At 38.9% G+C, this 25950-nt stretch overlaps 1 protein-coding gene across 1 annotated transcript; it reads right to left on the bottom strand.

Annotated features, from left to right (window-relative positions):
* Positions 1-7151: 7151 nt before the first annotated feature.
* ZBTB49 (zinc finger and BTB domain containing 49) lies at positions 7152-25937 on the bottom strand. Its single transcript, XM_059470484.1, has 8 exons — positions 25902-25937; positions 24371-24544; positions 21302-22401; positions 15858-15904; positions 12046-12119; positions 11227-11309; positions 10977-11138; positions 7152-8451 (listed from the first exon to the last, which is right to left on the bottom strand). The coding sequence occupies exons 2-8, from the start codon at positions 24520-24522 to the stop codon at positions 7805-7807; spliced, it is 2265 nt and encodes a 754-aa protein (XP_059326467.1). The 5' UTR covers positions 24523-24544; positions 25902-25937; the 3' UTR covers positions 7152-7804.
* Between the last annotated feature and the right edge of the window lie 13 nt (positions 25938-25950).

The raw sequence follows: 25950 nt of genomic DNA, 5'->3' as shown, positions 1-25950 counted from the left end.
ACACTCATGGAGATGTTTTGAAACGCTTTTTGTCTTCTGATTTCCAGGCGCTTAAAGTGTGCTGGGCTTTTCTTGCAATGACCAGGGCTACCCCCTTAGAGGTAGGTTTTATTTAATCCTCTTTTTAAAGGGAGGGGTTTTTGAGAACAGCAAATGGCACAAATCATATAATTAAGCTTCTGAATAGTGGTGATACGATTACTGGTGGCTGACAGAGTTTCCTTGTTTAAAACAAAGCTTTCCAGTGATAAAACTTTGATGATTGCACTACAGCCAGGCTTGTTAGAAAGATGAAATATACCCAGGACAGTCAGAGTGTTCAGTGCTCATCCATATCACAGTCCACATATGACAGCACTCCCTATCAGAAGTAATTTAGATAGTTTCCAGACTTCAATTATTATTTAGTGTTTTGTCACAGAAGGGTTCTTCTAAGCACTTAAAAATACAAAGGGATGTGATATCAAAGCACCAAGAAAGTTCCAACGCAAACATGAAGTGGAAGTACGTGGCTCATAGTTTGTACAACACCTTCATTAGGACTTCAGACAAAAGCATCCTTTAGGGTGACTGCTTCTAGTCTTTGCAAAAGTAAACGTAACTTGGTCCTGGGTATTTAAAAGCCACATTTTATTTGAAAAAATGAAGTTCTTTCCAGCTGGGCATAGTCAGGATTCCTGTTTTGCCCATGTGCCAATGTAATAATTTGGAGCTGGAGCTCAAAAACTTGTACTCCTGACAAATATTAAAGTTATCAGAAGAGTCACTTACTAGCCAGTGGCAGAAGAACAAGATGTTTTTCCTCTTTGACTTATTACTGGGTGGTTCCAAAGGCCTTCCAGGCACTTAGCAAATATCCTTGGTGCCCTAAGGCCCCAGTGGGCATCCTTCTGCCAAAGAATAGATGAGAACAACAGAGAAACTTTTAAGATCAAAAACCTTTTTGGTCAATGTAATTTTTCTGGTAGCTCTGAAACTCATGATTACAAGGAAAATAGTTTATCAGCTCCATGATTATGTTCTTCATTTCAGGCTGTAAAGTAGCTGCTCTGAAGCAAACATGGCATAATCTAATCTACTTTACTGAAACAGCAGCTGAACTAAGCTTTGACAGTCATTTCCTTTTTGTCTGCTCAATTCCTAAACCAAAGTGAAGTTTGAGCTTGAGAGGGTGCAGAATACAATGGGTGAAACCAAAGGCAACATTTATATGAATCTTAGTGAAGCTGAATTCTCAAGCTTTAGGCAACTTCAAGTCATCTGCAAGTCAGACAATATCTGCATTACATGAGAACTTGATATAACATTACAATACTCTCACAAGTACAAAAGGTTGTATTTTCCAGTACCTGATTCCCCTGTGACCCAGCTTTTAGTCATGATTATGAAAGGTGTGGGCAAATGAAGGAAGTGTATGGAAAAACAGTGCAAATTGTTTGCTTAGCAGCATTTGCTTTTAGAGCACGTCCAGAAGTGTTAAAAATATGCTTCAGATGACGGGAGTGATTCATGACTAGACAGCTGCTGAGAGAGACATCACTGACAGGAGAGAGAGGGGGAGAGCATGGGAGAGAGAGGGAGAGAGATTTGACATGCAAATTACTTGGAGAAAAAGAAATTAAATACCATTTCTTCGGAGCTTTAGAAATTAGGAATTATTTTAATGACTTTTGAATTGAAATGAAGTTGCATTTCCTGGAGCTGTTGGAATTTCAGTGCCCCTCAGATCTGCCCCACAGGCCACAGTTGTTATCCAGCTGATGCCATGACTGCCTGTCATCACTTTCTGGGTAGGAAAAGGTAATATCCTTTTGCCCATTTGGCATTTTGCAATATTAAGAGACTGACTGCTGCATTTCCTGGCAAGTCTTAACTTCATAAATAATGCAATTTGGACACTGGTATCCATCTTCAGTAAAAAAATTGAATAGAATTGGCTGGAAGCAAGTCCCTGCTCAACAAGTAGAAGGGATAATTTCTACTCTCTGCATCCATAGGACAAATCCAGACAGTGATCGATTGAAATCCAAATCCAAAAGCAATGACTAAATAATTTAACAGTTGAATTTGAACTTTGATATTCTAGTGATATAGAGCATTCCCCACCTAAAAAATATCCTGGCAGAAGTTCCCAGCCCTGGTCTGTACCTGCAGTCCCACTGCTTTTCCCTATCCATTTAACATGGATCTGGCAGCACAGCCCTCAGCCCCTGGGCACAGACTTTACTGTGGCAGCAGACCAACAAAGAGCAATCTTCATTGATTTTCTGCTTTGATATTGCTAATTTCATATATGTTTATTGTGATATATGTGATATATGTTTACAGTGAAGGCCCAAACTTAAATTTTGGATATTTGTCAAAACTAGTCAGCCTTAATCTTGGCCTTTTCACAGCTCCACATATGCACGCCTTCTGAATGATTTAATGTTTATGATTGTTCTGTTGGCTTTTTTTTTCCCTGAAATACTATGTCGTACTTTTTGTACATGGGAATATGTGAATATGTGGAGGGCATTTATTCTGAAGTAGAAGTAAACGACAGTAAAATCAGCTAGAACTCTCTGCACCTAAATTATACAAATTTTCAACCACTTCTAAAATCAGCATGTTAAACATTCATATATTTGCATTGAAAAAGCTAAGCTGATTTTAGAAAACCAAAATGATTAAATCATAGGCAATTTGTGCTGACCACCTCCCTTTTAGAAAGGGCTTTTTTTCACATTCTTTGTTTTACCAGAATACAGATTATCTATTTGAAATACATGAACTGAATGGACTTCCCATTGAGGTTAGTGTATTCTAGCATTGTAATAAAGGTTATGAAAAGATGTCCGAGCACCAGCTGGCCTTCCTTTGATCCTCTCCATTCTTGTGATGATACATTTTCACACTTAAGATGATTCCCTTCTACCTCAAAGGCTGAGAGCTGCTTTGGTCCTTACAAATATTAACTGCAATCACAATGACCTATCTTTCTGGTTCCAGTCATCTGTTTAATATAGAGTGGAAGGTCAGAACTACATTAAAAGGGTCTGAAAGGCTTTATTTCAGTATACTGCCCCATGCAGAGCTTCACAAAAAGCTGGCAGACTTGTAGTTCATGCATGCACGCTCCTCAGCACTGCATTGTGTGCTGCTGTTAATGGGCTTTTGTAACCTTCCAGGAAAAATTCCCTCACCAAGTGAACAAAACTGTTGTCAGATCTGAACACACATGAGAATATCAACTACAAAAAAGAAGAAAAAATTATATTTAAACAGTAGGGGTGCTGTCTTCAGAAGAAAAAAAGGATGTCTGAGTCACTGGCTTGTGTCTTCACTAGGCTGTGTTTTAAAGGTAGTTTTAATCTATTTTCTAGGATGGAGATTTAATAGCAGAGGTGGAAACCAACTGTTTAGAGAAGGCAAATTCAATAATAGATGTCAGTAAGGATTAATGAATAAGGCTATGGACCAGAAAGCACAAGTATGTGTGTACCAATACAAAGAAATCTATTTGCAGCACAGTGGAGCACAGGTCATTTTGAAGTCATTAGCATACTGAATTACCAAATAGCTGCATCTGAGGCACTTCAGTTGTCCTTAGAATACATTTCCCAAGCTATCACATTTTTCCCTTGGAATATGTCTATAAAGCTCATGTTTATTTGCTTTCTATTAAGTCTTCTTCTGAAGCAGGACCATCTACATGTGTTGCCATGTTAATCTCACATACTACTCCTCAAACAAGCTCTTTAGCTAAAGAAAGCTAAAAATTCAAAATCCCAGCACCTACTCCAAAACATGGAGCCTGGTGAATTTATAAAGTTTTGCAGCTCTGTTCACCTATATGCCTCAACACTTGTCCTTCCTGAGCTTGCATACATTAACCCCTGGGCTGGATTATGAGGGGTGGGCAAGGGGCATGAAGTGAGCAGCAAGAATTGAATGCAGCTGTCCACGTATGAATGGAGCTACCCACAGTGGGGAGGACAATGCAAGGAAAGAAAAAAGTGGATTCCAGAAGCAAATGGACTATGGGGCCAGTTCCACTTGCTTCACACTGATTTTGTCTTAAATTTGGCTTGCTCTTGTATATGCCACTTTTGGGAATACTTCATGTGTAGCAATTACTTCCCTGTAAAATTATCACCAGGAGTTTAAGTGTATTTGAATTTGCTGAAGAAGCCATGGAAACAAAGCACAAGTGCTCTGTTCTAAAGCCCAACCTCTGAATTTGAGAAACATCCAGTAGGCCAGGTTTAAAAAGTGTGAGAGAATGCAGATGAGGTGTTAGATCACAAAAACACTCTGTGCTCAATGGCAACAGGTAATAAACAAGCAGTAAGTCCTGCCTAGTAAATTTCTTCTTCCTTACACAACCTTTTCAGTTCTAAGTAAACTAGAAAATAAGTCTCAAGCAGAGGATATTTTTTTTTTTTTTGGGAAGGGGAATTATTTGAACTTAGATGTCATTATATGATATCTTCTTTTCCTATGTATACACAGTAAACACCCTCACATAAAAATGGCAGGTTATGTTTTGTACAGATTTAATGCTCTTTAATCAAAATAAATAAAAAAGCTAATCAAAATAAATCAAAATAACCACAGTAATGCCTTCCAAAGTCAAAACACTAATTTGATTTTTTAAATATTGCTCAGGAGTCAAATGACAGGTATGTCTGCCCTGAACAAACACAAACAAAGCCCTGAGTGGTCGCCTGCACCTTCTGTAAAAACAGTGAGTCTGATTCGTAAGACCAAGAGCAGCTCTGAGCTGCAGGATAATTATTGCAAGAAATAAGTCTTCCAATTTTACTAGGCCAGGTTGACTAACATCCTCTTCCCAAAAATATTTATTTATTTATTTTAATATCATACCATTTACATCAACTGGAATGGCACCAGTGCACTGTTTGGTACTGGCCAAAGGCCCAATGCTATCCATGCCCTCAGCACCCTGGCTGTGGCATTTGAGAGCAGTAGCTATGCATGGGTGTCTGCTGCTTGTGGAATATCCTTGGCTCAGCACTGGTCTCAGTTTCCACCTGCTCCTCAAAGCCACAGGGGTCCCTGCTCCTCTCCAGCTCTGCCAGGTTTAGGGCAGCATTAGGACTGCCAAACCTTATTTGCTGTTCCCACTCAAACATCCTCTTCATTAGAGGTTGGCATAGGTAATTATTAGGATACAGCAAAGATCCTCTTTCAAGGTCATTTTCTGCTGACGTCTCCCTGACAAAAGCTCAGGCAATACTAATTTGACATGATAGACTGTATCTGATTTTGGAAACACAACAGCAAAATACATTTTCTTGCAGTCAAGCAGTGATATTCTCACTGCAGAGTGGCTGCAGGGATGGGGCTTCTTAATCCAAAATTTTTACTCCTTACATAAAAATTCATTCTCTTCCATCTGACTCCATCCACCTACTAATCTTTTGAATTTTCTCTCTTGCTCAGCTTTTCTTTCAAGCCAGCTAGAAACAACAGTTCTTAGTGCTCTTTCCCAGCGCTGTAACTCCTCCTTTTTTCTGGTTCCAGCTGCACAAACTCAGATGGAACAGTTTCCTCCTACCAGTGTTTGCTCCACTTCCCTCTCAAAGCTGCCACATTGCAAGCTGGTGTTTTAACAAACCCTCCAAACTGCAGACAGCACCCCAGGCTGGTGGCAGCTTTGAGACCTGTCATGTTTCTGGTGTGAAACAACTCTCACAGAAATGCTGCCAAGCAAGGGGAATAATCCTGAATGCAACAGAGCTGCCCCTCATGGCACAAAGCACCGGCACTAATCCATGATCTGATGTAATCTATGTGTTTAGAGTATCTCAAGCTGCCACTTTCCCTTTATGACAGTCTTACACATTCCTCCAAACCTCCAACACACTGTTAGAAGAGCACAAAGGTTGCAACATGGTTTGATTTAAACTTACCCTATAGTGACTCCTCAAAAATGCAACAGAGAAAGCAAAATCACTGTGGAATCAGAGACAACTGAAAAGTTAGGAGATTTAAATTGCAGATGTATCCGTTCCAAGCAACAAAATCCTTGTGGCAACAGAGTCAAATTTCTATTTTCTCTTGGGATAAGTAATTTTAAAAATAGTTTCTGACAAGAGGAAACCTACAGAGCTGGTGACTGGCACATACCCACATTTTGCCTCAGGCAGCAGTGCAAAGAAAGCAGAGTGAGAGTGAGCACGAGCACACGTGGTCAGAACTGTAATACCTGGACTGTAGAATTCACATGGGCAATTCCCACAGGGAACTGCAGTGTTCCAAAGCAAACAATGTAAAAGAATGAGGGGAGAGCTCAGGGTTCACCTGTAGAAAGTGTTCCCTGCTTAATCTATGTGGGACTGCGCTCAGCTAGACTATGTGCTATTTTTAACACACACACCCTGCTTTGTTGTTTTGATTTCACTGGCTGGAAAAATAGTGGTTTTAAGTTTTCTAGTACATGTGCACTACAAGAAAAGAAAGGTGAAAAAAAATCCCAACTTGCTCTCCAGTGCAGCTCATTTTTTTTAAACTGGTCTCAAGGTAGTAAAAAAGTTTTTTTCAACATTAAATGACTATTGAGAGAAATGTGTATCTTTTGAGACTCACACAGACACTGCAATGGGCTGCCCCTTTTGTTTGAAGGTGTGCTGCACTCTGGCCAGAAACATTCTCTCATTTGAACTCAGGTTGAAAGCAGTTCAGGAAGGTGCAGGGACCAAGTAAAGGAAGCCAGGAAGTGAAGCCCCAAACTGTAGTGTATGGTGGTTAACACAACAAGAGATGTAACAACTAGTTTTGAATTCTTGGAGGGAAAAACACCTTAAAAAGATAGAAGAATACTGTATTTTCCAAACTTTAAATTTCCACAGAATGTTAAAAAGTATCTGTAGCAAGCAGTTTGAAATGCAGCAACTATTCAAAGCACTAAAGCAGAAAAAGGCCTTTCTAAGCAATGTTTCTATCCTGTGACAGTCTATTTATTCCATTAATCAGCCAATGTCTTATACTCATTCAAGTGCAAGACAACTTACTGGTGTATTGATTGCATTTATTTTATAGTGCAGCTCTTCTTGTGATGGCACCCGCTTTAGCACTGCAAAGATACCTGGAATAGATGGAACTACTGAAAATCCTTAGAAAGACAAAATACATCAAGCAGTATAAAACAATTTCTCTTTATTCACAACTTGATCTTCGCCTTCATTTTACAAATAATCTGCTCCGCAAAACAATTTATAAAATACTAAAAAAAAGGTTTTATTGTAAAAAAATAAAGTTTCTAGATATACAGTTACTTTGCACTATCACAAATATTGCCCAGTATTTACTATTTAAATTCAATGTCACAATGCTCAGGTCCTGTAACCCAATGACCCTACTGGTAAGAGAGCCACTACTGAAACTCAAGTTCACTAGAGATTGGTTAAGCATTTTCCTCCTGTCATATCTACACTATCACACAGCTCTGATGACCTATGCTTGGAACTGTACCCATATCATGAACTTAGACACTGGCCATCCTTTCCTCAATTTTTAGGTAAAAAAATTCCAAGTTAAATGGTAAATTTAGTTGGTGGCAAATTTTAGTAAATCATGGCTACACAGTGCAGTCACAGAACAACAAAGGTCCCCAACAGTGCATTTAAACTTTGCTGAGAAGCAGTGTAAATAAAGGCAGCCTACATGTGGTTCTGGGAACAAGCACTCTGATTCCTGTCAGTGTCCAAGACACCTGGCCTAAAAACTGACCGTGCTGCAGGGCAACTGCAGCCACATGAACCACCTCTGAGAAGTTTTGGTACAGCCAGCTGAGCCCTCATTGTTCCAACTCACTTTCATTTTGCAGGGTTTTCATGGCCAAGCCCCAGAGGGTCATGCTGGAGAAGAAGGGGCCCTCGTTGCTCTTGTAGGCGGCAGAGGAGGCGCGGCCGCCCAGGGGCTCGGCCTCCAGGCCGGGCACGGAGGGGCGGACCAGGGCCATGCCCTCGGCCTGCAGGGGCTGCTCTGCTGCAGGCACCTCCACCTCGGGGTAAGCGTACGCTGGGGGTGCCGCTGGGGCCGGCTGGGCCTGGCCTTTCAGCGCCTTGCCAGAATCCACACCGAGTTTCTCTGCGTTTGCCGAGTCGTGGTGCTGGATCATGGATCGCAGCTTACAGTAAGAATCTGCGGAACTGTCGAATTCAGGGGAGCTTCCAGCGGGATGAATGGGAAGTTTAACAGACACTGGTAACAATGTGACAGACATCTCCGGGCCAAAGGAGTCAGAGCTCTGGGACTTGTCCAGGTCGGGCGTTTCCATCCCTTGGGTGAGCTCCTCGAGGGCCCTGCAGTGCACCTTGCTGTGCCGCCGCAGCACGGCCGAGCGCGTGAAGCACTTGTTGCACGTCTCGCACGTGTAGGGCTTCTCGCCCGTGTGCGTCCGCACGTGCCGCCGCAGGTCACCAGAGCCCGCAAAACACTTCCCTGCAAGGGACCAGGACAGGGTCACACACTGCTCCCAGCACGAATGAGTACACATGCTTTAGTCTTGGGATTTCCGCTGGTCAGAGCGACCCCGAGATACATACAAGTCCCTTCTCCCAGCCCGGCAGTCGAAGAAGGAGTCAGGATTCCTCTGTTCTGGCTCTCGAGGTTGTTTTTTATTTCTTATCTATAACATTCTTTCTCTGGCCTGCTGAGGTCTGTTCACCACCCTTGGAGGCAGTGTTGCCTTTTATACTAAAAACTACCTGTACATTATTTACAATAATTTCCCAATACCTATCACCTGTGTTAGAAAGCTTGTCTCTACCCTAAACCAATCCAAAAGTGCCACCGTCATAGAAGATGGAGGCCAAGAAGAAGAAGAAGAAAGACTGGACATGCCCAGATTCCTCCATCTTGCCTCCTGAACCCCCGTTCTAAAATCCCCAAAAATCTACATTTTCACCCTGTGATAAATTTGCTATCATTCTACTCAAACTTTTGTGGCTTGCAGATCCTCATATAAGGTTGGTAATTTTTTCCACGGGTCAAAATCAAAGGCACGGGTGGTCTTGGGCTCTGTGTCGAGGTCTCCGAGCCCCCTGGCAGGGTCTCCAGTCCTCCAGGGCAGTCAGAGGAATTTCCTGGGCTCTGACATTTTAATTACAAAAACTATCAAGCAATAAAGTATCGTATGTCCCATCACTTATCTAGAACAGGTTCAAACAAGTTCCATCTATTTTTACAATTCCACTAACTTGTTTCTTCTTCTTGATCTGATTGTCTAACTTGTGTTTCCCAATGAATGGGTTTAGTTTTTGTCTCCAGAGACAGGAATATCCATTAGTACTTGAAAACTGTGAGTGCTCTCAGTTTGTCTCAAAGAAAAAAATAAATTAACAGAATTTCTCTGTTAACAGAGAAAAAAATAAATTAAACTATCAATTTAATTTGTCTGTCTGGAAAAACAGTATGCTGATAAGCTTCTAAATATATTCTTCAAGTGAGAGCTGCATTATAGAAAGAAATGGTTTGTTCATTACCGAGGAACTACTCTCAAACTGCTGACAGTTAGCTTTTTTGTTTACTTTAGGCTAACATAATGCAGCAGTCCTTTTTTACATTCTGGCCAAAGAATGTGTGAGAACTATAATTTTTTATTGCTGTAAATATTAGAACACAGAAAAATATTCAACTGTTGGTCTATCTTCAAAGCTACAGACTCAAATAAGCTCAATCACCATATTGCTAAGAAAAGAGTCTGAACCTCGGCAAAGTGTAGGAGAACAAGCAGAAAAAGAGACAATTAATTTCCAGAACTGCCACAAGATTGAGACACCTCACATTCTTTAAAATACTAAAAGTAAGCTTGTAATTTTTATCTCATTTATTTTGCAAGGACCATCTAAAATGAATCATTTTAAATGACTGCCCAATACAACTGCAGTCTCAATTTTCAGCAGCATACTTTTTATTTTGCTGCACAGATTTCTCTTCAGAACCATTTAACAGACACTGGTATTAAACAGTTATGATAAGATTAAAAATTACTGGAGTAATACATCTGGATGTTTTGCATAATGTGAATGATTTCTTAATGCTTCACCAGATCCTCTTTGCACAAATCAAAAATATTCAGAAGACCACTACAAGACAAAATGAAAACAAGCCTGTTTAATAGCAGCAACACAACTGTTTTTACTTTTGTATCCTGTGTATCTATTTCCTCATTCTGATGCAAGGCCTCCTGACAGTATTGACTTTTTCTTGTGCCTTAAGACAGTGCAAATAAAACATACTGCAGCTGGATTTGAACATAGGACGTTACCCTCCTGTGAAGCTGATTCCTCAGAACATGAATGAAATTCTGTCTAAATAACACATAATGGCCAAAAAACCACCAACAAACTGTGCAGGATCCCAAGTAACCTATGAGATCAAGATGTACCTGATCAAAAGACATTTTCAGACCTCTTGGCAGTATGGCCTATCTAAAAGATTTTGAAAATGAGTGTTCTGAAATATTGATCATGTTTTGATTTTATTTCCAGACGCTGAAGCAAAGTAGCAAAAGGTTGTTATTATCAAACTCTATGGGTGAATGGAGTTAAAATCAAATGGTATGCAACTGGAAAAATAAAAGACTCCATCAATAGCCAAATTATGTCAATCCTAACTTCCCATCAAAAGGACTATTCTGAAAAGAAATCTAATTTTGAAGCAGCTACTCTGAGCAGCCCTGTAGCAAACACATTGGCAAACACACACAATGTTGATTCCTCTTACTTTCCTAATTCCTTTCTCTAATTTTCAACTGAAATTCTCTTTTAAACTTACAATAAAGGAGTTTATTACACCAAATGAAAGACTATGAAACATGCAAGAGAAAATTTTGTGACTGACTTTCACAACATGGTATTTCAACTTAAAATAGTTTTGATTAATTGTTACTCTGCTGACAAAGGAACTTTTACTCATCATTTGGAAAGCAAAGACACAACCAAGCAATGCACAGTGAACCTTACCACAAGCTGAACAGCTGTATGGTCTCTCTCCAGTGTGCCTTATCCTGTGCTTGACCAATTTTCGTTGCATATTAAATGACTTCCCACATTCATCACAGGTGAATACTTTATCTGCTGTATGGGTCTTTTTGTGCTCCTTTAAATTACTGAAGTTACTGAAACCTAGAAGAATATGACAGGCTCTGAGATTAAAATGATTCCTCACTTTTCAGTCAAAAAGCCTGAGACAGAAGCTTTGGTTCTTACACACCTCTGCCACAGATATCACACAGGTGAGGTTTTTCTCCAGAATGAATAATTATATGACGCTGAACATCACCAGAAGCAGCAAATCTGCAACACAAGACAGAAACCCAATAAGTGTCTTTATAAAGCCCTTACTTCCCTAAACGATCATATGGAAATTGGCTTGAATGAATGCCTGATGTTCTGAACAAGGACTATGACCTAAAATACAGATTAACTGATGCAATTAAGAAAACTGACAGTGCCCAATTAAATTTATGCAAGGAAAAAAACTCCAAATATTTTTACCATTAATGTTACTAATTCATTCTGCATTTTATGCTATTCCTGCATTAGTGTATTTTCTGTCACCTGTTAGCTAGCAGAATCATTTAATGCTTTGCTTAAATTTGCCAAATTTCCCATACTTCAGAATTTCATAAAACATAAAAAAAGAAAGTATCACCAAATAATGACAAAAATGTGAGGGAAAGGTACAAACCCACATGACTGATTGTGACTCACACTATTCAAAATACACACAACAATATACAACACAATACATATAACACAACAAAATACACTCCATGCTATTCTTACCTACATACCAATACACAAAAAACTTAGACCACAAGCTCTGGTGACACTGATTATCTTACAACAAGTCAATTGCAAACATTTATGTATTTTAATCCCACCAGCACATGTTTAAACCAGCATCTTCTAAACAGAACTGAGCAGCATGCTGCCTTAGCACTTGGCTTGTAGTTTATCATGAAGATCAGCAGAAAACATAAACAAATTCTTTCATGTTAACTTTACTAAGATGAACAATTCTACTCACCTTTTGCCACAGATTTCACAAATGTATGGCTTCTCACCAGAATGTCGACGTAAATGTGTCTGGAGATTACCTGCCTGAAGGGAGAGCAATTTAAACATTTAAATATTTAAATTCAGCTTGCCTGTTGCTGTATACAGATTAAAAAAAATAATGATGGGAACTATGAGACTGGCTTTTTATTCCTACTTCTAAGGCAGTGAAGACTACAAAGCATGTATGAACTCAAGCATTCTTATCTAGTAAAGACAGACTACCATGTACTTCAAATTGTTTTTGTATGCAATTATCCATTGACAAGAATAGGGAAAAAAATAAAAACAAGAAGCCTGAAATCAAATGCTAAGAGAAAAGAAAGACCTATAATTGAAAGCAGATCCAATTATAAATGAAGACTACACTATCTAGAATGCAGTGAAAAAGAAAACTTACTAAGTTACTAGCAATATGGTTCATGTCAGTCTCACTTTCCCTGTCCTACAAATAAAATATTGTTACACAAGGATGTCTGAATTCACCTACCAGGTGGTTAAAAAGAAAAGAATAGGGTGAGCATTTTTCTATCCATAAAATACTCAGATGCTCCAAACCTGAAACTATTTACTCATACCTAAATAAAACAGAATAGTAAGTACAGAAAAGAACAAATGGGACTACTGCTAACCATTTTGTTACATATCTTTCCTCTCTCAATCCTCTAAAAATCATGCTAGTTGCTAGTCCAGCCAGCCAGCCAGCCAATGACTAGGTAAAATCTTCTTACTGAGTCCAACTTTTTTTGAAATGTTTTAAAGCCACCAGTCCTTGTCAATGGCTACTCCACTGAGTCCAGCTCTCAAAGCACACAACACACCTTGTAGAAGAGCTGCAGATGTTCCATACATGGTGCACACTTCCACAGTCAGTTTTTAAACCTCTGATTGATTAATTGCCTGGTTTTTATTTATCTAAGGAAACATCAAGTCCTTTACAATGGGAAAGAAAATTTGGGATGCAAAGATTATCATGTCCTCGTCAGTCACAGTAAGATAACAAAAATTAGACTCAGACAAATTCCTTCTGACCCATTTAGACAATAAATTACCTGTTATGATCTATCACTGTAATCAGACTGTATAATATCCCAGAACTCAAGTACTACAAACACACACACACACACACACACAGAGGACAGTATTGAATGGATCAATGTGTGAACTCTGAAAGAGCTTTCTTTAATCCCTGTACACTTTTTCAAACAGTGTGACTGAACAACTGTTTTCTAAGGCCAAACTTTCTAATACTGAAATCTACTCAAGGAGAGGCATTAGGTACTTATTTCTGGGGAAGAAGAAGATGAATAATGGAATAATTTTTGCTTTTCAAAGACAAGGGATTTTATATCACAGTGCATTTAAGAAAAACATACGGAAAAAAAGACAGCACCTTTACTTCTATCCATGTCACAAACCAACCCCATCAGGGGCATTTGAAAGTTATTCCAGATAAAGACAAAGGGTGAATTTTAAGTGCAACAACAACTTCCCACAAAGGCATATAAAGTAAGAATAAAAACATTTTACAGAAAGCAGCAAGTAGATCCATTTCTTTATTACAAGCATATGTCCTTTCCTCCTAATGAGGGCAAAGTTTGTTACTATCTGTGCTAAGACAAAAAATGGTAAAAACATCAATAGCTTGTATTCTTTCTTAAGCCTTAAAGCAGGCACACAACCTTGGTTAAAGCATCACATGCCATCCCAATGGAAAAAAAACTAAGGGGATTTCTGCTTGCATTTCAGTGAAAGAAAAAAAATGTTCAGAAGAATCCTTGAAATGGTTGCATAGACTTCCTCCTAAATTTGGACCAGACTTAGTCCTTTTATAAATGGCAAGCTTTCAAAGTGAAGCACCTTATACACCTGGGCCCCCAAAAGAATCTCTGCAGGAGGAGGTGAAACACAATATCCTGGATCACCTGCCAGAGAGGGCTCACATCACAACAAGCTGTGTACAAGCAATAAGGGAAGATGAAGGCTTGGAAGTAAAAAAGAATGTTTTCCTCAAAAATCAAAGACTTTGATGGCTGTTTGTTCCCAACTATGAGTTCCCACATCAATTTCCCCTACTTTCATTTTCTGCTCCACACTCCAACACACAGCCCATCAGCTACATTCAGCAGGGGCAGACATCCCACCAGGCCCAACAGCTGCACTGTCTCACAGGCACAGAACATGAAGGCTTAAATAAGAAAAGTGTTTCTATTTCTGTGCCTGCAGACAGAGGAGAAAAAGGACAAGATCGGAGATGGTATTTTAAGCAAAAACTAGATAGTAATTATCCTTGCATCTTACTTTCTGGTGAGTGGAATCTTATTGCAAGTAGCTCAGACCCCTCTATGAGCAGAGAAAGAGCTGCAGCCCAGAGGCTGAGTGCTCTGGCTCTGTGCTGATGTGTAGGGATTGTCCATGAACACGTATCTGCCTGCCCCTTCAGGCCAGTCAGGTCACAGGGAGGGAAGGGAAGCTGTGTGGGAGGGTTTAATTAAAAGGCAGAAATTTCCAGCTTTGTCAGGGGTTTTGTTTGTTTCTGTAATTAGAGGAGCAAAGCACACTGCATGAGGAGTCTGTCATGCCTGTCAAACACTGTGTGACACTTCCCACCTCTTCCCCCACTGTAGTAGTACAAAATACCACTCTATTTGCCAAAAGTACTTTTAATGGAATTAGAAATATCCATGTTTTTCTTTTAATAGCTGGAAGTTCAGCCATCAAAATGAATGAAAATGCTGCTCTTTGCCTAAAAAAAATCATGCCCAGTTTTGCTGAAAATTGTCCAATAAGCATGATGAAACAGTATTGTTCACTGGATGCAGTCTTATATTCATATTTGGCAACGAGGTGTAGGACACAAAGGCATCAGATTCATGGGTCAAACAAGGCCCATGGTGGGCTGTGAAACTGAAGCAAGAGCAGCACAACCAGTGGTGGGTGGGTAGGCTAAAAGCACACAGCTCTAATACTTAAACCAGCACCCATAAGAAATGCCAAAGCTATTCAACCATAATTATGTAATCTTAGTATAAAAATATGCACCTGTTTATTGTCTGCTGTTCTTACATGTGCACCTCTCAACCACGAAATCAGAAAGGAAATAGACATTTTGGAAATGTGAGACAACTAGGCACCAACCTTGTAGAAATACAAATTAGTTGTTGCACCCAAAATAGGAAGCAAACACTGGAGGGCCAATAAAGCAGCTAAAGCTTAGGCCCTGTATGTAAGTATGGAATTTCACAAGAAGCTTTTTTTAAATCATAGCTGAGCTTTGTCACTTCCAACAGGTAGTGGTTTCTTTCTCACTGAAAGAAACTGAGCCCACGTATATGGATACAAATTCTTTTTATCTGACTCAAATCTACTTAATCATTTATGCCATTTAGGAAGATGAAACTGTATTGTGAATACATTACATAAAACTTGAATCTGCACTTTTTTTAGACACTGTAAAAATGCTATTCACAAAATACCTTTAAGCATAAAGCAAAAGAACAGTCTGGAAATTAATGTTCTTCGTATTTCAAATATGGCTGTGGCTCTGTATACATAAACATTCACTTGAATGTAAAATACATAACACATCTACTGAGAGCAGACAGAATCAAAGACATCTAAAACATTCAACATGTTTTTTTCATATAAGACATTTTAATAATTTATCCCTAGAGTGAATTGTGTCTTTGAACAAAAAAAAATCTAATCTTAAACCCAAGACTTTTGAATCAACACAGAGATGCATTTCAAGTGTAAGTACCATAATATATAAAATATTCCCACCTGTGAGAAGTGTTTCCCACAAATGTTACATTCAAAAGGTTTCTCACCTAAAAGAAGAAACATAGTAATAATTGTAATAGTTGCAGTAGAACAGAAATGTTTAAAATTGGTACACTTCCTTTTAAAACATGTAATGTAAGAGTAAAAAATATCTCCAAAAGGATACTTACCCATCTATTTAAGGGTAAATTCAAGAGGGAAATACAGCTGAGTTTGTAAGGCAGACTTGCACAGAATTTATCTTTCAAAACAAGTAGAAGAGTTTTGATATGAATGGGCGCAGGTTTTAATATTTTAAAAATACTTTGATTCTAAATGAAAGGAGTATCATAACACCAGGAAAAACAGAATAGAAGACAAGGCCCAGCAACAACAGTGATGGGAAGGGCACTTGTTTTTTCACTTGCACATTCTTAAAAAGAAGGAGGACTAAAGGGAAGCTAATTTGAAGAATTGTGTTTCCTGGTTTTAATGTCTACCATATATCTCTGCTCAGCACATAGCTGTTCAGTTCCAGAAAATATATATATTTGCCTTCAAATTCTCATCCTATATAGAAGTACCTGAAGATTACCCAAGTATTTTGCTCCAAAATTCTGAATTTATACATGTAAAACTGTTATCCTTGAATCTCTAAAAACAGATTAGCAACTTTAGTAAAAACTGATGCAGCCCACTTTAGCTTTCCAAAATAACTTGACTCTCAATCTAGAATGTGACTGTACAACAATTCTCTTGCTGTTAATTTAAGACAAATATGTTTTAGTAAAAACTTTTTCTCCTCTATAGTACTTCATTTAAGTGTTTTTTAATTCCTCCTGCTTAGTTCCTGGTTTCCTAGTTTTTATACTGTTGATAAAATTTTAGAATTCATCTTTTAGAATTTTAAAACCAAAAATGATGCTCAAATTCCATTCATTCCATGGCAGTCACACTTATCATCATCTTTCATGAGTCTAACTGCACATTTAAAGGACATTTGTGCAGGGCACATGTGCAGGGCAACAAAACAAGTGTAAATCCATATGATTTTGAAAACAGAATATTTCCAAAGGGAAAAAAAGAGATCTTAAGCTGTGTTTCATCTTGATCACAATTAAAAAAATCTGTACAAAGATTTTTATTTACTTCTTTAATTTTAATTTTCCTGACTTTACAGAACACCTCTTGGCTTCTCTTCCATTAAGTATTCTTTACATCAATATTTTTCCTCCATCCTTGGAAATGTTACAAGCAACATCTACCACATCCAGGTGTGGGAATTCCATTTCCCTTTCCTCCTGCCAAATACAGATGAAGTTCTTCCAACATATTTTAAGATCAAGGACTAAATGCAATTCTCTTTAGATTCAAACCACAGAGTAAACACACAGTTATGTTGCTTCACAGATTGCAACCTTGCAGTTAGTATGACAGCTCGAGGCTTTACCTACTTTGTCTGCTTAATGAAGAATGGAAATCTTGCAGTTTTATTAAAGCTTTCTTTCAATTAAAGATAAAAATTATGAAACCAGTAAATCAACTATAAAGTCACTCAACTCTGAAGAGCCCTGAGGCTTGATTTCATTATGATTTTAAACTTGCAAAATACTAAAAATTCTGATGCTGACAACACAAATGTGAATGAAACCAACAGGGAGCCAGATCTGTAGCAATTGGGAAGGATTCTGAAAGCCATAAAAGCATCAAGATAATATGAAATGGAGGATAAAAAAACAATAGGAAGCAATTTTTGCAGAAATTACGTACAAAAAAGAAGTCACTGGAGACCAAAAGAATAGTATCTGAACAGGAATCCACTCTGAAATGACTAGAGGGAGAGGGGAGGAATTGGAGGCTCAAATTTCTCCAAACAATTATTGTAGGCTACATGCAGCCTCATTCTAACTGTACTGATGTACAAACAATTGGAGGTTTTCCCCCCACAAGATAAAACAAACAGGGTTTTTTTGAAAAAGAAACATCAAATGACTTTTTGGACAACAATTTTGCACTTGCATAGAACTCCACTGGGCTTATCAAGTAACCTATTGCTCAGAGGCAATTAGCCTCACTGGACCTGAGGGTGTATTAGTAAGAGTGCAGCTAATAAACTGAAGACTCTTCTTCTCTGCCTGTCACTGGTAAGACCATATCTGGAGCCTTAAGAAAAGAAGGCACACAGGAAATCTTACTGCTGGCTACAGGCTTGGGAGGGCAGATGCAAGCAGGTTGTTCCTGGTATACAGTCTTGGGAAAAGAGGCAACAGATGCAAGTTTGACCATGACAAATTCCAATTAGATACATGAAAATAATATTTTACCCCATGATGGTGGTCAGACACTGGGAGTGACTGTCTGGAGAGGTTGTGGAAACTCTGTCTCTGGAGATGTCCAAAATGTTCACTACACAAGGTCATGAGGAAAACAACCTGATCTAATTTGATGTGCCTTGAGCTGGAACCTGGAGCAGATTACCTCAGGAGACCCAAGGCAATCTAAATTAGTCTATGATTCTACAACTGTCAATAAATTCCAAACCAAAAACCTCATCTGAGAACACCAGGATTGCATCCTTCTTGTTCAACACCCTGCAAGAAGACAAAGTACACAATAGTGGGATACATGGCTGGATCAGCAGCAATAGAGAAAAACTGGGGCAAAGTAGTAACTGACTACAATTTAGACAGTGCTTAATGCAGGGGACTTTACTTTTAACCCTTCAGCTGCCATGTGCTTTCTACCTTCTGTTTCATCCCTTCTTGTTCAACATTCTGCAAGAAGAGGTGAAGATAAAGTACACAACAGTGATCAGAGCAGTGTTGTGTCAGCTCCAGAGGAGAAAGGCATGGAGGCAGAAGTGGTGTTCCTGATGAGATCACAAAGGTGAGGAGCTGTACTCTCTAAGGCAAGGAATGCTGGAAGTGGCTTAAGCAAAACCCAGAATGAAAAGGTTGAGGATCAACAAGGTATTGTATTACATGGCAGCGCTACTCTGCTCCTGTTCCATCCTGCCAAGAGTTCTTTCCATGGGCCCAAGTTTGTTTTGGGTTGCTCTTTTGAGATGTTGCCTGAAAATACATAAAATACCCCAACAAAACCACTGGATGTTTCTGGACAGGTATGGTCTATATAAAAGAGATAGACTTGCTTCCTTTTTTTCAGACAAGTCAATATAATAATAAAGAACAAATTATAACATTCAGTCAAAATCAACCAAAGTCAGTGCAGTAAGCTCTGTTAAGAGATTCCTTTAAAGGTTCATGATAATAATACAAATAAAACAGTCAGACATGCCAGCACAATGACTGTTGAACACAGTCTGGCTGCCTTCACATAGAAAGCTCATCAATGCACCCATGCTAACCTGTAAATTCTTTAGTAGTTCCTAGTGTTCAGAGGCAGAGAATTTCACACATGCTTTTTCTTGACAACCAGACCACCACAGCACTTGTGTTGAAAGAATTGTCATTTTTGGGTTAAAAAAAGGTTTGCTACTGTGACATGTCCATATCAGCTTCCTCCATCTCTTCAGAAAGCTGTACTTGGAGGGCTTTCAGTGAGCCCTGTAAGACTTAAATGCCTGCTAACCCTTCTGCTTAGCTCTAGAAAATTAATGTTTTTAAATAAAATTGATAGCTAGAAATCTGCTATCCTTTCTGAAGTGGCAGATGCATAGAAATGGCGTTTAGCATACACTTCTATTACTTAACTACCAGTGTACCTAACAGTAACAACACAGATGTGCCCTGTACCTTCTGCTACAGGTCTTTCCAATATCAACATCCTACTCACCATCCACTGCAATTTCCCCAACACTCTTTTTGCACTAGTTGGGTATTTTAAAAAAAGAATTAACATGAATAACAGGCAAATAACAGGGAGTAATTCCCAAAAATAAGAAGGAAGCAAACAAGCATTTCTAGTCATATCCTTTCTTCAGTTTTTCCATCCTTTGATGTGCTTGATATTTGTTAAACTTAGGCTCTTACACTTTTGTCATCTTAGCACATCCATAGAAGAATGCTAATGCTTTATTAACTAGCATTCAAGTCTGGAATTTTTGAAAACTACTGGAAGAAGATGGTATGTGAAAAGCAGCTGAGAATTCCTGAATGCTGGGGTCTCTCTAGCACAAACTAACATGTTACTGCAGTTAGCTGGGACTTTTCTAGATGCTCTTGTCTTCTATCTGATCATCTGTTTTCCTGAAAATCTAGGATATTAAAATAGACCGGATGATACCAGGTCAAACCAGGTAAGATTCAAAAAAATACAAGGCAAAAAGAGGATCTGAGTAAGAGACATATGCAACTCTTCCACAGGAGAACAAATTTTAGAAAAAGTCTTAGCAACATGAACATATAGAAGCAGTTAAAGCTAACAATTGAAAACTTCAGGAAGCTAATGCAAAATGTTCATATTTCAGGTTCTGGGAAGATTTTTCCATTAATAAAATAGAAGAAGAAACTTTTAATTCTAAGGATCAGTTGACAAAAATTAATGTCTGCTAACAGAGTTTCATATTTAGTGTCAAAGTACCAATACATGATCATTTCAAAATGATGTTTATTTGACAAAATTGAGAGAGATGCATTTGTATATTTAATACAGGGAAAAAGAAAAACAAAAAATATTCAACAGCTTAACCAGGAGTAATACCATCTCAAGGAGTTTGAATCAATGGTGTTACCTGCCTAGCCAAGGTAATTTTTAAAAACTCTTCTAAAGAAGCATATCTAATAAAAGGACATGGTCATTAAATTGAACAGACAAATTAAATAATTTGCAGTTAAACTAAGGCTTGTTTTTCACTAGAATAAAAAGATACTTAGAAATAAATCTATGTTAGGTTTAAAAATATTACCTGTGAGTTTTTAAAACAAAGTACATTAATTCAAAATTCCCAATTTACTCTGCAGCCTGCAAGAGCCTTATTCTGTAGGTAAACACAATTAAAGTTGTTATAAGGCATATTTATACAGGTTAAGAAAAAATTACTACCAAGCCCCAATTACTTGCATCTTACAATGAATATATGACCAGAGAGAACAGACATATTCTAGTACACTTATATTACCATTTACTTGTTTGCACCTTTTGTTGTCATCTGGCTCAAACATCTGGGCCACCTGACAAACTGACTAGAAATGACTCATCTAAATGCAGGACAAAAACAAAATTTTCATTGAAATTTCATTTTCATCAAATTCACACGATGTTCTTTGAAAAAGCACCCAAAGCCTCAAATACATAGAAATCTTTTCTACAATTCCCAGCAAAATTCGGTATTACAGTTCTTTATTTCTGTAAGATTATCCATTAAAAAAAAAAAAACAACAAAATAAAACCACAGCCTTTTGAAAGTAGACCCTTAACCAGCACCTCTTAAATCAAGAGACATTGCAAGATATTCTGTGTAACTGAAATATTTGGTCTGCAGACCAAGTAACTGATAACTGTACCTGTATGAGACCTTTTATGTAGCTCCAAATTGCTTGGATGTTTGAAAGCCTTCCCACATAACTCACAAGTATATTGTTTCTGTGACTGAAGAGTCTGTGATTGTCCTTCTTGTTCCAAAGGACCTTGAGATCTTTCCATTTCAACAGTCTGTTCAAAATTCTCTGAATTCATTAAATCTTCAGCTTCTTTTTCATCAGTAACTCTAACATCTGTTGTGTCCGTGGCACTTTCATTCACAGATTCAATTACTTCTGTTATTCTACTGTCACCTCTTTGGGGCTGCTCAGGGGGCTGCTCTGCTGATTTCTGAGATCTTAGGAAATTTAACTTTTTGAGGTGCACTGCCTTTTTCAGCCGCATCTGTCTGGTGGGCTGCACAACCGTGCTCTCTGCATTTTGGTCTGGAGCAGCTTCACTTGCAGACTGAACCAGGAAGTTTGATGGTAAATGCTCAGAGGTTTCCAGAATACACTCAGAGTGATTGACAGTGCAAGAATTACTCTGCACTGTGTTTATTTCCGTGGATGTGCTGTAAGAAAAGGCTGGTTCTGCTCCTCTCTCGTGATCAGAGCAAGCGTTTTGTTTGTAGAACTGTTTGCTGTAGAAGTTGCGCAATTTATAGTAATAATTTGCTTGTTTAAATGGGAGCTCTGTGCAGCTGCCATCTAAGGAATCTTGTGGTGGTTTCTGTCCATCACCTGATGGGGTGTGCAGATTCACAGACTGTGAGTTCTGCTCAGCCAAGCCTTTGTTAGTCTGTCTGTCAGCTGAGCACTCAGGCAATAGGTTTGTCCCATAGGCATCCCCAGCACAGCTGGTATCTGTACCCAGAGTGTTCTGCAGTGAAAACACACTGTTGCATGGCATGCTGGCTGCCTGCTCCACAGCTGTGGAAGACTTTAGAAAGGTGTGGCAAATGTTCAGCACATTTTGCACTTGGAGGCACTGTGCAATGTCCAGCATAGCTTGTACATTGTCCTGACTAAGATCCAGGTGGGAGGTGTACATGAAGTCCAGGATCTGGCCTATGCCACCTACGTTTTTGATGTCCAAGTGAAACACATCATTCTTCTGGCCTGAAGAATTCTGGAAAAGGGTCCTGATAAAATAAGGCAAATATTCAAACACAAACACGGATAATTCACAAACACTACAATAAGAAAAACATACATACATCTCAAATAGGCTGCTTGGTATGAAACAAGTTTGTACTCTAAAGATTGCTCTGTTTCTGGTGATGAATTCCCCAAAACTGCTCAATGATTTGTCTTATATATTAGTCCTACATTAGTGCACTTGAAGTATAAATCAAAGCAAATGATCCTTTACCTAACTTTAATTCTGTATTTTTTAATGTTTTCACGTAACACCCTGTACTTATGGTTTCTTATCCACTGTTCATCACATATTAGGTGCAGTGGTGTATTTATGGACATTTGCAGAACTGGTTGACGCAGAATGGTTTTTCTCCTTTCATCAATGGCAGATCAAACAGGACATAAATTTTCTAGCAAAACAGAGAAGACAGACCTCAAAGTCAGCTAAACTCTTCTCCTCTGGCAACTGAGCTTGTCCATTGAACAACATCAGTAAGCCTATCAAAGGTCTTACCACTAGTTCTTTCTTCACAAATACACAAGAGCATGGCAATATTAACAAGAAGATGGCATTATTTTCAATTTATTTTCTCCTATCTAAAAAGGGACTTTTTTACTGGTACTGGATAAGAACCAAGTAAAAGGATAATGAAGAGTACAGGTACATAATCCTAAAACAGCAGTAAAACCAATACCCACAGAGTCATCATTGAATCCTTAAAATGCATGAATTCACAAAAGTTCTTACTGTTGGATGTAAAGTATTCTCAGCATCAGAGATGTAGTTCTTCACATGCACAAGTAGTCCTAGATTAAGTGAGTTCATACTCTCTTTCAGTCAAAGACCCATTAAAATCCTGACACTTCCACAGTAAACAATGACATATAAAAGGGGTCAGGTCACTCTTATGTAGTTACTTTCCTACACTAAAAAATGCCCCAAACTTAATGGTTCCTCTTTGTGGGCTAAATCTCAGATTTGGGTTTGGTTAAAGGAGGGCATGATATCAATGAGCTCTAAAATGAGTCTATGCTGAAACTTCACAAATGCAGCGGATACTCTGAAGCCAGTGCCCACATCCAAATTCCTTCATAAATCTAGACTATCCTATCTAAATTAAAACCAGAACTACAATGAACAGATCTGCGTTGAGAGCCTAAATTAATTAGTCACTTATATCCTATTGAACTTTAATAGGAGTTGAGCTCTTAGTTCTTTTTAACTACTTTAAAAATTTGGTCTTTGAGCATAATTGCACTTCATCAGCAGTACAGCTCTGGAGGAGAAAAAGGAACCTCTTATCTTTTTACTCTGGTCATAACATTCAAGTAGGTTTCTTACAAATGAATTAGCAGTCAAGCTTTAGAGATGTTTCAAAAAACAAGGTAAAAACTGCCAGATCTAACAGCTTACTCATAACTAATATAAAACACTAAGCTGGGAGAGCCAGCACCCTCCAAAATTTGGAGGCACCATTAAGGGTAGTACAGAAGAGTAAGAAAGCAGTGATGTGGTGCAATGGGCCACCTGTAAAACACAGTTGTTGTCTCTGAGAATCTGAGTAAGCAGAGATTCACCAATAACCTATATTGGCACATTTTTATTTCGAATATGACTGATCAAACAAGTCCCATTATTTGGAAATGGATAATGTTTTATCAATTCTATCCATTATTTGGCTCTGTTCATATACTCTACTATGTTCCTTGTAAGCAGTTATCTTTTTCTGGAGAAATACTGAATGCAGGTCCATGCCAGAAACTATTATATGAAGCACTATAAGCAAGTAAATCAAGAAGAGCATACTGTGAATACTTGACACAACTTCATCTCCGGACAAACAATTTCCCCTTTTTCCTTATACTCCCAAGAGTTCCTGCGACCAACAGAAAAAAACACCCTTCTCAGAGAAAACCTCAGCCAACAGCATTTAGCTAACTTTTTAAAGAGAAGAATTTTCTATCACATACCTGAAATATTGACTGAAAGCAGCCAACACATTCTTGTGTGCTTTGAAGCAGACACCCTTGACCACCAGCATGCAGTCACAGAGAAGCCCCTGGATGCGCTGTTCATGTAGCTGCTGCAGAAGATGACAGCTATGGCTAGCAACAGTGTCCATGCTAGAAAACCACCTAAATTACCTATAATGGAATTAAATCCTAAGGTGAATATTAAATTACAAAATTAATTTAAAATATTAAGAACATTTTTAACAATTTATTTTAGCTTTCAAAGGAAGCAGACTTCAGCTTAGACCTTCAATTTGATCACTAATGACATTTTTCTGGCTGGAGTCACAGCATTGCTCACCAACAGATACACAGCCATCCACATTTGAAATACTGACTTTAACAGAGATTTGCTTACCACAAAGAGCCTCTGCAAAAATCTAATGGTGCTGCCAATAAACTGGACTCCATAACCACAAAAAATGCACCCTAATTTAGACAACTCCCACAATAATTAGATTCTAATGCAAAAGACACATTGCATGTACAAAATCAGTAGCATTTGTAGAAGAAAACCTCGGTTTCTTCAGCCTCTAAACTCCAAAGGGAGAATATAGTACTAGTATTATGTCAGGCATTTGTTGCTGTTCTAGCTACATACATTTCCACCATGGATCTGATTAATTAGACACATTGGCATAGTATTGTTTTTAATACAATGTAATAACTAAATGAAAAAATCCCCTCTTAACAGGTTGAAAAGACAAGTTGCATTCCAACACAACACATTTATATTGCATTCTCTATTTCCTTTTATTTTTTTTCCCTAACAAGGATGTAATGCTGCCCCTGTGGACTTGTAAACATAACAATTCCAACTATAAGGACAATCAGAATTTTTAGTCTTCTAACTAGGAATGATGGAGGAAAACCTTCCTATTCTAATGAATGAATTAGGAAAACCACCTTCTGTTAAGCATGACCAGATAGTGGTCAACCCATTCTCAAATCTCATAAATGAAAAGGGTTTCACATAAATTTATCCTGTTTTACTCTGCGATTCCCTGTTTCTGGAATTACATGGGCGGGATGGGGGCTGGTATTTTATTGTGCTTTTTCTCTATTAATGCTTAGCATGTTTTGACCAGGCTTTAAAATAAAGAAAGCACATCAATTTGCTTTCCCTGGGAACATCTCCCACCACGGCACCCTGCAATTACTTTGACAGCGAAGTGCCTCTCATCCATCAGGTGCGCGTCTCCCCGCGGGGCCGGCGGGCACGGGGAGCCGCTCCCGAGCGGGAACCCCGGCACAGCCGCTATGTATGGCCAAGCTCGGCTCAGCCTCGCCCGCTGGAGGTGCCGCACGGAGGCTTTGCCTCACTGCGGGCCGGCTCTGTCCGGGGCCGGGGCGGGAGGAGCCCCGGGACACACAACCCCGGGACGGGGAGAACGCGGCGCGGCGCGGCACGGGTGCGACAGCGGCCCAAGGGCAGGAGCCGAGCCGAGCCGAGCCGAGCCGAGCCGGCCCTGCCCAGCCCAGCGCTTACCGGCTCCGGCCACCTCCCAGCTCCATCCCCGCCATCGGCCGCTTCCGCC

This window comes from Ammospiza nelsoni, chromosome 4, assembly GCF_027579445.1.
Source record: "Ammospiza nelsoni isolate bAmmNel1 chromosome 4, bAmmNel1.pri, whole genome shotgun sequence".
NCBI lineage: Eukaryota > Metazoa > Chordata > Aves > Passeriformes > Passerellidae > Ammospiza > Ammospiza nelsoni.
The sequence above is the reverse complement of the archived record's forward strand: the minus strand, read 5'-3'. Positions and strand labels throughout refer to the sequence as shown.